The 12,952-nt window shown below is 40.1% G+C and overlaps 1 protein-coding gene across 2 annotated transcripts in view; it reads right to left on the bottom strand.

Annotated features, from left to right (window-relative positions):
- The window catches only part of LOC124142744 (U3 small nucleolar RNA-associated protein 6 homolog), a 174,020-nt gene that overhangs the window by 32,864 nt on the left and 128,204 nt on the right, over window positions 1-12,952 (bottom strand). For both annotated transcript variants that reach the window (XM_048400765.1, XM_048400764.1), the window contains exons 16-17: window positions 12,413-12,490; window positions 3,511-3,696 (exon numbers count right to left, since the gene is read on the bottom strand). In XM_048400765.1, coding sequence (XP_048256722.1) covers window positions 3,511-3,696; window positions 12,413-12,490 — 264 coding nt within the window. The remainder of the gene's footprint in view (window positions 1-3,510; window positions 3,697-12,412; window positions 12,491-12,952) is intronic.

The raw sequence follows: 12,952 nt of genomic DNA, 5'->3' as shown, positions 1-12,952 counted from the left end.
AGGACTGGTGTGAGGTGGACTGATGCCATCTCTAGGACCTTAGAGACGTGACTATTGCTGGATGATGACCAGCTGTCCCGCCGACACATGACAGATGGGTGCTGGTATCTCATGGCCGCAGTAACACACCACACACAACCTGACGACAGAGATAGACAAGATACCAGTCTAAACATATCAGTCTTTGAGCAGCCTCCAGATCACAGTGGTAGAAACTAACATAGTTAGTCCACTTGTCCTTATAATGATAACATATAGCAAAACCCTTAAAAAAGCAAATTTCTACTAGTCCTTATGACACCTTAAGTATTGGGCAGTTTGGCAAGGACTACAGGACTAGTGCCAGTGATCAGTGATCTTGTCTTCTGGTGCTGAAAGTGGCAACACTAGCCTCAGCGTGACTTACCTCATGTACGATAACTATCTGAATGTGTAACAGTGAGTGAGTGAGTGAGTTGTGAAATACGACAGATTACACCCAAAGCATGAGGCATGATGAGACTCCTCGGCCTGCTGCAAATGTGACATGTCTGTTGGAAGGAATACTTTTCTTTCAAACGAGTGACAAAGACCATGAATATCTGAGCTGGAGCAAGGATGATATGTATATGTTTATTTTATCTACATCTCCCAAGAGAGTCAGACTTGATCATGTCCAAATATTGGAAACACACCTCAGTCTTTTTAACATATTTTACCAACACATTCATAGTTGCCCAGTACATGCAAGTGCATCTTCCCGAGGCAAGTGAGTTAACTGACTTTAAAAGTCCTGTTATCACCCTTGCCGAACTAGGCTGGTATAATGGAGTAATATTTTGGCTGGACTAACGAGTCTGTGCATAGTCCAATCACAATCGCGTAGCAAAATCGAAATGGTCAATAGGAGTGGCATAGAAGGGACACAGTTTGTAATAATCATTGGTGGCGCTAAGATCGAGCCCAGAAAGTGCAGCCTAGTTCAGCAAGGGTGGAAATTGGACTTTTATGGTCAGTTAACTCCCTTGCCTCGAGAAGATGATCCAAGAGTTGAAATGAACAAAGTCTAATCACTACTCACACAAAGACATGGGACAATCTTCAGAAAGAACAAGTGTCGTCATAATGCCCTGCCCTTTATGATAGAAGTTTAAAAAAAGTTTCTGGTTGAATAGCATGCGATTGGCCAACAGATTGGTATGTCTGAGAACAGACGCAAGTGTATTACATGTCGGATGATGACACAACCCATGGCAACTAACTTATGCAGGAGATGAATATTATATGTATTCTCAGACTGAGTATTCTATGACCAGAAATTTCATTTGGAACCAACAGTGTCATATAAAACCCTCAAATATCAAAACACATAATGTTTATTGACACTGTTACATAACAAAGGTTATCAGTCTTTTTCTGTGTGTGTGTGCATGAAGTCTCACAATTGTGAGACAGACATGACCTCAGTCTGGAGATGTTTCATAGTGTGCTCGCCTCGCTAACAGAATGTGAAACCCCCCAAATAAATTGAAATTGTTCAGAAGATTAATGATCAAACTAAATATTTAACTAACGAGGTATCTATTTCTCCAAGCATAATGGAACATTTTCCAATGTGGGATTGAAGATACTTATCAAGAAAAGCAACCGTAAGCAGTGAGAAGTCTGAAATATTTCCAGCCTTTGAATGCCATTACAAAAATGTTTAAACAAATGAAATTGCACCATGCACTCCCGTTCGCTTTTCAATATATTGTCAGCCATGATGTCTCCTCCTCTGAGAGTGAATGTGTTGAACGCTTTGAACTATCCCAACTGATCACCTTAACCAAAACACAATGCAATATTGGTAACAAAACACTATCAGCCTTAAAAGAAATGATCTTTACTGATCAATATTGAAAATCCTACATGAAACCAGCCCGACCAATCTTTCAAAAAAATAAGCCTGCATCATAAAAAGGAACTTTTGTTGAATATCAAAAGACGGCAGACCAATATGGCCACATCAAAAGACACAATGAAAATACATCTGTGTTTTGAAAGAAAATAACAATATATCGAGACACATCTTAACCATGATGTTGGAATACTAAGTTTCATTGATGCCTCTTAGTGAGCGATGTCATTGATGGTGCTGCCACCTGGTGGGAGAAACACTGTGTGAGGTCACTTCCTGAAGCACACACTCGTCTCTAAGGTCTCTAAGCACAGTCCTGCCAGCGCATTGTCCTGAACATACCAGAACAAACTGGCTGCCCCTCTCGCTAGCCTGGACCATGTTTATTCTGGTCGGTCATTTGATGATTGAGTGTTTATGTACTGCTGTCTTTAATTGCATTGGATGTCTCACCCGTAATATCAATAAACGTAGAGAAAATATACGACTTATAATTCATTGCATGACAAAGACGGGTCCTTCTGATGGAGCCAGGGAAATAGTGCCTCCTGGAGTTCAGACCAGGGATCTTGACAGATAATAGTCTTTACATCGCTAGTATCCTCGAGACCAATCATCAAACAGACAGATAAAGGACTAATCAGATGAGATCAATATCACCTACATGGTGCATTTCTCATGTGTCAATCACTGACGTTCAACGACTATCGTTAGAGACATGCAAAGGACATCAGCGTACGGACACAGTCAGACATCAGCCACAATGCCGACACGCATGTCAGTACACCATCAGATACTCATCTCATAGCATGTAGAACGTCCCGAGTCAGAATACTTCCCTAACATTTCAATAATCAAAGTACTAAAACATTCCCTTAAATTAGTTCAATATCTAAAAGAGCAAAAGATTGTGTGAATATTACAAAAATAGAAATCATCATATTAGTTTACTGATCTTATCGAGCTATTTACATTGAGTGCTTACTGCGCTCTCAAGCAATTTCATCTGTGATTAATTGGTTACTCTTTCATGTAATTGAATCGGTTGTAACATCGGTTTGAGTAAATGTTATATAACAGTTGATGTTGCAACACACTGAAGCATATGTTACATAATAGTTGATTGGAGCATATGTTATATAACAGTTGATTGGAGCATATGTTATATAACAGTTGATTGGAGCATATGTTATAAAACAGTTGATTGGAGCATGTTACATAACAGTTGATTGGTGTGTGTGTTATATAACAGTTGATTGGAGCATGTCTTATATAACGTCTGATGTTCCAGCACACTGGAGCGTACATTATATAACAATTGATGTTCCAGCACACTGAAGCATATGTGACATAATAGTTGATTGGCGCATATGTTATATAACAGTTGATTGGCGTGTGTGTTATATAGCGACTGATGTTCCAGCACACTGGAGCGTATGTTATATAACAGTTGATTGGAGTGTGTGTTATATAGCGACTGATGTTCCAGCACACTGGAGCATGTACCAGACCGCTATTCTTTGTCACGGATGCAAATTTTCATGAAAGTCCCGTTCTGTATATATAATAGACACTTGTGTGTCAGAGATTAGTTCAACAGAGTAGAAACACCCAGGTGAACTAATGCCTACCTTTTCCTTGATGGCGCCGCGTGCTGACTTGAACACCTTCAGGAGGGTGTGCAGTTTCTCCTGTCTGTCTATCAGCACCTGCAGGTGCAAGGCCCACAAACCAGCTGACCTCGGGTAGGTGTCCGTGGCTTGTTTCAGGACCTCCTCCACCTGCCCCATCTGTGTCGAGGTCAGCAGCAGCTCCACCTACAGGCAGAGGAACACACCATATACCATTATCTACCCAATAAGGTTGCATTACTTGTACAGTAAACTACGTTTATAACGAACACGCTTACAACGAACTGACGGATATAACAAACTATTTCCCGTCAATTTGCTGTATGTATGCTGTACATATGCTTATAACGAACTACGGGTATAACGAATTAAAATAAGTGGTCCCTTTGAGTTCGTTATAACCGTAGTTTACTGTATATCATTGGGATAGCCTAGCTGTGTATATCTCCTGGATGATATACCATTTATATACCACATGAGGTTGTACTACTTGTACAGCATGGGTATACCCTAGCTGTGTGTATCACATGGATGATATACCATTTATCTACCAAATATATTTTGTATTACTTGTATAGCATGAATATACCCCAGTTGTGTATATCAGCTGGATGATATACCATTTATCTACCACATAAGGTTGTATAACTTGTATAGCATGAATATACCCTAGTTCTGTATATCACCTGGATGATATACCATTTATCTACCACATATATTTTGTATTACTTGTATAGCATGAATATACCCCAGTTGTGTATATCACCTGGATGATTTACCATTTATCTACCACATATATTTTGTATTACTTGTATAGCATGGATATACCCTAGTTCTGTATATCAGCTGGATGATTTACTATTTATCTACCACATAAGGTTGTATTACTTGTATAGCATGGATATACCCTAGTTGTGTATATTACATGGATGAAAACAATTTATCTACCACATAAGGTTGTATTTCTTGTATAGCATGGATATACCTTAGTTCTGTATATCACCTGGATGATTTACTATTTATCTACCACATAAGGTTGTATTACTTGTATAGAATGGGTATACCCTAGCTGTGTGTATCACCTGGATGATATATCATTTATCTACCACATAAGGTTGTATTACTTGTACAGCATGGGTATACCCTAGTTGTGTATATCATCTGGATGATATATCATTTATCTACCACATAAGGTTGTATTACTTGTACAGCATGGATATACCCTAGTTGTGTATATCATCTGGATGATATATCATTTATCTACCACATTAGGTTGTACTACTTGTACAGCATGGATACTGTATATTGCTGTGTATAAGGCGAGTTTATTTTACCAAGAATTAGGGGGGATTCAAGGGGGGTCGTCTTAAACACAGGGTTGAAGAGTTTGGCTGTTTTTTCCCCAACACAAAGACATTACCGTGAGCACGTAACACTGGAAATACCATGTCAACAAATCCGTACTGAAGTACGCAAATTAATCACGTAATTACACTATCTGGTTATAAAAAGTGTACACTGTATATCTGGACTTCTGTTTGTAATCTATTTTATTAGCTGGTGATGTGCTACACTCCAATTCACTTTATAGACAGGGTATATAAATTAGCATCGATTTGGAAGGCTTGTACAGGGGGGTCTCCTTATACATGGTGTTGCTTTATAGACTGCGATATACGGTATACCCAGTTGTGTATATCCCGTGGATGATATACCATTTATCTACCACATATGGTTGTATTATTGTATTACTTGTACAGCCTGGGTATACCTATGTTGTATACAACATATGGGCGATATACCACTTATCTATCATACATGGTTTCATAAATTAAATAGCATGGGTATAAATATGTATGTTATGTATATCACATGACTGATATATCATTATCACATATGGTTGCCTTAATTGTATATCACTGGTACACCTGCGCTGTGTTGTCCCTACCTACATGGTTGTTTGTAGAGGGGGTTGCTTCTCACACATGTCCAGCCCCCCACCCCCCCCCCGGCCCTGCAGTAAAACAACTCCTTTCCAACCTTCACCAATTGTAAAGTTCAGCTTATCAGATATAGAACCAGACTTATCAAAGACAACCATGCCATTAACCGTTATTTGGCACAGAAGTAAACCCATGACGGGTCTGCTACAACGCTCATATTTCCCGGACGTCCACCGACACAGATTGGCAAGGCTCCAGTGCCATTAGGACTTATCAGTTGCCATGCTAACTGCTCCATCGATAGCAGCATTGACACAACCAAACAGTAGATTTTAACACGCTTTCTTCAGATCTTATCAGTTTCTTTTATCTTCTGTAATTAATGTTCAAACACGATTGAAATGTCTTCCATGAATCATTAAAGAGAAATCATTTAAGTGTGGACATTATTGTAAAAATATAACCTAAAGTATTTTAGGAATGTAATTTCGAATGTATAATAAGTCATAATCGATTGAAGTCGAACGTTGTTGTGCTCCGCTGTATACAAAGAATGTCAAGGCCTGTCACTTGCAGCATTCATACCAGAATACCACAATCATACCACAATTAAAGTACTCATGTCAACAGCAGGGTCGGGGTGTGTGGTGTCAAGGTGTGAACATGTCATGACGTCATGGCCAGGTTATCATGCAGGCTATCGAGTAAAGCGACACCTATTGGCGACATGCTATACATGTCAATATGGATGTCAGGCGCCGATTGCGGCATTAATCATTTACACCCTTAACTTTTGCTTTATATATTATTTACACACAAATAAATGCAGCCAATCGCGACATGGGTTTAAATGCTTGCACCTCAACATGGCAAACAAGACATTTTATTGTGTTTCCACTTAATTTTATTGTGCTCCCACTTCACTGCCTGCAGTAGATAATGCAGCCCTAGATATCCTCCTGCTAAAACCTACCTAGCAGGGCTGTGTAGCACACCTGTAGGAGGTACAAAAGGCTATTTCACACTGATGATATATATACAGAAAGCCAAATTCGTTACCTTCATAAAATTCTAATTTGTTTTTGCTGTGTTTGAGTGGCAATTACCATCACTGAAATGAACTTGAATAATTTTCATCATCTTACAAAGTTTCATCTTTTTAATACGGTTAACATTATATTGCAATTTAAAGACAAATGTTGGGTCAGTTGAGCTAAAAGAAATCCTGGGACTATTTTAGTTAAAATAAGACAAATGAATGTATTCACATAAATATTAAGTGAGTATGGTTTTATGCCGCTTTTAGCAATATTCCAGCAATATCACAGCGGGCACATAAATATTGACATACTGTGAATTCTAGTTAATATACCATGGTGCTACCAATAACAGATTAATGATAACTTGGGCCTCACCTGGGGTTAACTAATGACCAGCAGATCCTGGCAGCTAAGGGGAAGCAACTCTGTGTATGGACTGTGGCATCACTGACAACTGTGCCCCCTTAGCCTCCTGTGTTGTCAGAGAACTAGAGTGACATTTGAGTCAGCAATCTCTCTGTGCTACAGTGACTTCATTAAATGCCTTGCATATCTAGTGTCATGTTCAAGCTCTTAATGTTTATCATCAGCTTGTTAAAACTTTTATGTTTAGTGCTTGAACTTCCCTGTGTGATCATGCAAACAGTTTGATTAATCTGCTACTGCTGTGATTGATTGATTGTGGGTGAGTGGGTGGGTGTGTAGATGAATGATTGTGGGTGAGTGAGTGGGTGTGTAGATGAATGATTGTGTGAGTGACTGGGTGTGTAGATGAATGATTGTGTGAGTGAGTGGGTTGGTGGGTTGGTGAGTGATTGAGTGAGTGGGTAAGTCAGTGAGGGCGACTGGGTTGGTGAGTGATAGATACTAATTAAGGAAAGACAAGTTCTATAGATGAAAAACTTCTTTGTTACAATTAGTGCGATACTAATTAAAGACATAGGTCAACATTGGCCCAGTAGCTTTGTTTGTTTCAGTGTCTACTGGTGTGCAGTTTAATTGAAATCAGAAAGAAAAACATAATTTTAAAATCTTTAAAGAAAGACTTTATAACAGCCTTAGACTGATATTGTAAAACGTTTTACAGAGAAGTACATAACAGAACTGAGGTAAAATTGTTAAGATTGCTTCCATTCAATTAAAGTCTTAATTTATCAAATTTATATAAAAATAAAATAATTGGGAGAATTATAAAAAAACAAAAGGCACATCTACACTATGTGGTGACATGTGTTCACTAAGTTTCTTAGAGATATCTCTAAAATAATTTTCCAGTTTTGCTTCAGAAATGATAGACACTGGTTCTTTTGTTTGTTGTTTAACGCCCCACTCAGCAATATTCCAGCTATATGGCAGTGGTCTTTAAATAATTGAGTCTCGACAAGACAATCCAGTGATTGACATCATGAGCATCGATGCACACAATTGGGATACGATGACATGCTTCAACCCAGTCAGTGAGCCTGACTACCTGATGCCGTTAGTTGCTTTTTATGACAAGCCATTGCTTTCATTCAGTTCAGGGATTAATTTTTAATTTCTAAAATTTATATATAATAAAAATTCAGAGGAATTATAATTAGCAAAAGGCACATATACACAATTTGTTATCTCTTACAATTTTCAAGTTATGCTCCGTAAATGAAACCCACTGCTTTCATTCAGTTCAGTCCAAATTAATAAAATTCATATTAAATAAAATAGAAATGAATAGAGACTTCCCGCAAACTTATGTTGACAAGATGTTGACATATAATAGTCAAACGACAACAAATATGACTTTTAACAAGTCAAAGTCACTTCACACACGATTTTGTCAAAATTAAGGTAAACACCTTGAACAATATATACTGAACCAAATTAAAAACTTCACAATCCTAAAATTTTAACATTTTGACCAGTTTTTTTTAAACAGTAATGGCCACGTATTGTCTTCAGATAACACCCGTTTTTGTGCAGGTGAATAGATCAAAATCATGTGCACAGCACTATAGTGGCAAAAGTGTTTTTTCACGTGCAACTGGTCACGTGGCCATAATACCGCACGTGTTTTCAGCCATACTTGTTAGCAGTCATTAACAAAAAAAGAAAAACACAAGAAAACAAAAGTTTTATGGCCATTTGTCATGCCATGCCTTTCAAATGTGCAACGTGAACGTGCCATCGGCATGTTGCAGACGGGAACGTCTGTAGCTGAAGTCGCAAGGACGATGGGTTGTAGTCGACAGACTGTTTATGATTTACAGACGCGTCTACAGCAAATGGGTACCACCACTGATCGCCCTTGGCCAGGTCGACCACGTGTGACGTCACATGCAGAGGATCGTCAGATTGTCTTACGTCACCCCCATAACCAGAAATGAACTGTTTAGGGGTAGACTGAGTGCGCAAACTGTTCGAAACCGTCTGAGAACTGCTCACCTTCAAGTACGATGGTCATACTGTGGGCCGATTCTGACTCAATTACACAGACGTCCAAGTCAATGAACGTTACGCCCAGTGTTGTGTACAGGAAGTTGACAGATTTCGAGGCGGAAGTGTCATGGTGTGGGGTGCTTTCTGTGGCAATGCACGTTCCAGGCTTCTTGTCATCCGTGGCAACCTCAACGCTGCTGCTTACCGCGACCAGGTACTGGCACCAGAACTTCTGCCTTTTATGGCAGCACATGGACCCGGTTTTATCTTTACAACACGACAATGCCAGACCCCACACAGCAATTTTGACAAGGAATTTCCTTCAGAATGCGTGAGTCAACGTCATGGACTGGCCGTCAAGGTCTCCCGACCTCAATCCCATCAAACACGTCTGGGATGCTCTTGGCAGAAGTCTGCGCACTCTCCAGAACCAACCACAGAATTTGCAAGATCTTGGCACCATTTTGCAGCAACAATGGCGTCGTCTTCCCAATCATGTGTTCACAAGCATCACAAGGTCCATGTGGAGGCGTTGTGTGGAAGTTGTCAACGCACATGGTGGTCATACACGCTACTGAACTTGTGTGCCATCAGATTCTCGTGCTTGGGACTTATGATTTAAACTGTTGATGTTATTACCAAATACCGTATGGTTACCACCGTTAATTAAAATCCTTCTTTGGACATAATGATTAAAAATTACCTTCTCTGATACATTTGTCCGTTGTATATCATATATGGGATTACTTTTAAAAATGTGAAGTTTTTAATTTGACTCAGTATAGATTACAAACATAAGTCCATATATACAATGAGCACTGTTTATAACCAGATAGTGTAAACTGCGTATACCAGTATGGACGAAATGACATGTTATTTCCAGTGTCAGGCTACGCGCTCACGGTAATGTCTATAGTCTGCATTGAGGACAAAATCATCGAAACTCACTGTGGTGTTTTTATTGAAAAGAAACTGTGCCCTATACTCAAGGGCATATGATATATGTTAGAAAGTGACCCTTGATTTTACTCTTTCATCATTTTATTCAAACATGAAACTGTAACTGTCAAATATGAGGTAGGGGTGACCAAAGTATTAATGTCTGATTGACAAAACAATCTTCCAGATCCCTGGTAGCTGCAGGAACTACACACACAGTTGAGTTCAAGTACACATAAAAAAGTTTCATAACAACAGCATAACACTGAGTGTAATTATCCAAAGTAACTTTTTCTGATTGCATACCCATATTTTTATTCTGATTCTTTATTCACGAATCAGATGCAGGTGTCGCATCCATCGTGTCTACTGCAGTGAATAATGGACAAAAACTCCCCTATGTCTTCCTGTTTAAGGAAACAAATGCAAAATATCTCAACAACAGTGCCAGGGGCGAAGGTCTGGTCCACGATCAACACAAAAACACACAGTATTTGAATATGTAAAGCAGCAAGGAGGTATATGGAATACCTGAAGACGACTACCAAAAGAGATTGAACGCATGGGAGAAAATACTCAATGGCTCACAGAGTGTCTGGAGCAAGGATGCCCCGTTGTTAGCTCACCTGGCCACGTGACCCCCTTATGTGACCCACCATACAACATACAGCTGTGAGGTTAATGTAGAAGAAACAAGCAAGGTGTAAAGTCTTCACAGTCTACATCACCTACTGAGAAACATTATAAACACAAGGCTTAATTTACATTGCTCTAAACTAAACACTGTCGTCTCTCTACTTGAACCGTATCCATTTCCTACAAGGACAAAAGCCGACACGACTGCCTTGAAAGTCTGTCTTGTAGACAGCAGAGATAGTGTAGTGTATCCGTGTTGGCCTGTGTGATGTAAGTGTCTGGTTCCTGGTGTGCCTGGCCGTTCCATACCACTGACCACGGAGGGGGATCTCACTGCTGTGGGGTGGGGGTAGGGGGGTAGGGGTGGGGTGTTAGTAGTAGACACAGTGGAGGGGAGGTGACAGGGGTTAACATCACCAGATTCTAATGCTTATATAACAATGTTGCTTTTTCTGTTTTGTTTTTGTTCGTGTGTCTATGGTGTGTGTGTATATATATGTGAGTGTATGTGTGTGTATGTATGTACATGTGCGTGAGTGTGTGTGTGTGTGTGTGTGATTGTGTGTGAGTGTGTGATTGCGAGTTTGTGTGAGGGATTGTGAGTGTGCGTGCGTGCGTGCATTTGCGAGTGTGCGTATGTGCGTGCATGCGTGCATGCGTGCATGCGTGCTTGCGTGCATGAGCGAGCTTGTACTGGTTTTATAGCCCTATCCCAATGAGATGACATTCAGCAGTTTAACTTGGACACCCAACTCAGACAACATACTGACTGAGCCGACCACGGAAGCAGTCCAGACACAACATTAAGCACTGAGTTTAATTTCAACTGATTGATCATGAGATGTGGTGTAAGACAAGACGTGTGGTCTGTCGGTCACCAGGACCTGGGTTGCTGTAACAACCAGACACTGAAGAAGCTGAGGTATCGGTCTCTCTGTCAAACACAGGCCGCCTTGATGACAACTTGTTTACCCAACAATATGTCACTGCAGACACTAGCATCATAGACTGTAATCAGCCGGGCACTGTAAAGGTGCCAGCATCCTCATCATAATGATGTACAGTATAGACTAAGAACATGGCAGTGGTAACACAGCCACTCAATAATCACTGAAATTACTTTTTATTACAAGTTTGCTTGTTTTATGCTACACTCAGCAATATTCCTGCTATATGACTGTAGTTTGTAAATATTCGGGTCTCTCCCTGACAATCCAGAGATTGACATCATGAGCATCGATCTACACAATGGGGATCTACTGACATCCATTAATCATTAGCTTGATCCATTTAATTGCCTCTTACAACAAGCATGTTATTATGAGTACTGGGGACGACTTAAAGTCATTTTGGCCATGTTAATACACACTGAAGTTATCTTTTATTACAAATATTGGGGATAAGAAGTATTTTTTGGGCTATCAATACATACTGGTGTTACCTTTTTTTACTAGTATTGAGTGTTGCGGACAACCTATACAAAGCCATTGTGGCCACCCAATACACACTACAGTTCCCTTTTATTGTGAGTATTGTGTACTGGTGACAACCCGTAAATAGCAATTGTGGCCATCCAATACACACTACAGTTCCCTTTTATTGTAAGTATTGTGTACTGGAGACAACCTATACAAAGCCATTGTGGCCATCCAATACACACTTGACCACCCAGTACACACTACAGTTCCCTTTTATTGTAAGTATTGTGTACTGGAGACAACCTATACATAGCAATTGTGGCCATCCAATACACACTACAGTTCCCTTTTAATGCAAGTATTGAGTACTGTGGACAGAGCTCCCCTGGGCTCTAGTAATTGGCTTGTACGACTTTGCTGTGCCCTCTCTCAGTGAAGATTGTTGATATGTTTATCTTTATTGTATCAAAGTGTTGCATATGACTGCCCTGCTGGAGGTGACTCAACTCACCCACTGCATGAACAGCTTCTCCTCCACCATCTGATGCTGGGTCGCATCATGGAAGACCTCAAATGCCCGCTGCGCCCTCTGAAACACAAACACCTGACCATATAGCCATCAATGTGAATTATTCATCCATAGAGCCAGTCTCAATGGACCTTTCCCGTGACGCTCAATACGAGTACACCATGCAAGCGGACACAATCTATTTGTACGATGCTATCTTACGTGACTTTCAAAGAAGGTCGACAATATTGTTCTGACAACAGGACATAGACACGGGACATAGGACTCAGGACTCGGGTTTCTTACTGATGAGAATCTATGTAACTGAATCAGCTCTGATTCTACCTGACTTGTTCCTATGTCAGCAACTATATCACAACCCCCCAATCCTCCACTGATACAAAGTATATCATTCAGCTCTTTTGTCTGCACAAGGGTTAAATATCAGGTTAAACAAAGTATTTAGGACTCCCCAATCTGGATGAACCCTCCGTAAAGAGGTATTAAGTGTAGACCCATGTGTCCGTGCCGGCCCCAATAGGT

The sequence above is a fragment of the Haliotis rufescens genome, unplaced genomic scaffold (assembly GCF_023055435.1).
Source record: "Haliotis rufescens isolate VD_foot unplaced genomic scaffold, xgHalRufe1.0.p SCAF_20, whole genome shotgun sequence".
NCBI classification, from domain to species: Eukaryota; Metazoa; Mollusca; class Gastropoda; order Lepetellida; family Haliotidae; genus Haliotis; species Haliotis rufescens.
The sequence above is the reverse complement of the archived record's forward strand: the minus strand, read 5'-3'. Positions and strand labels throughout refer to the sequence as shown.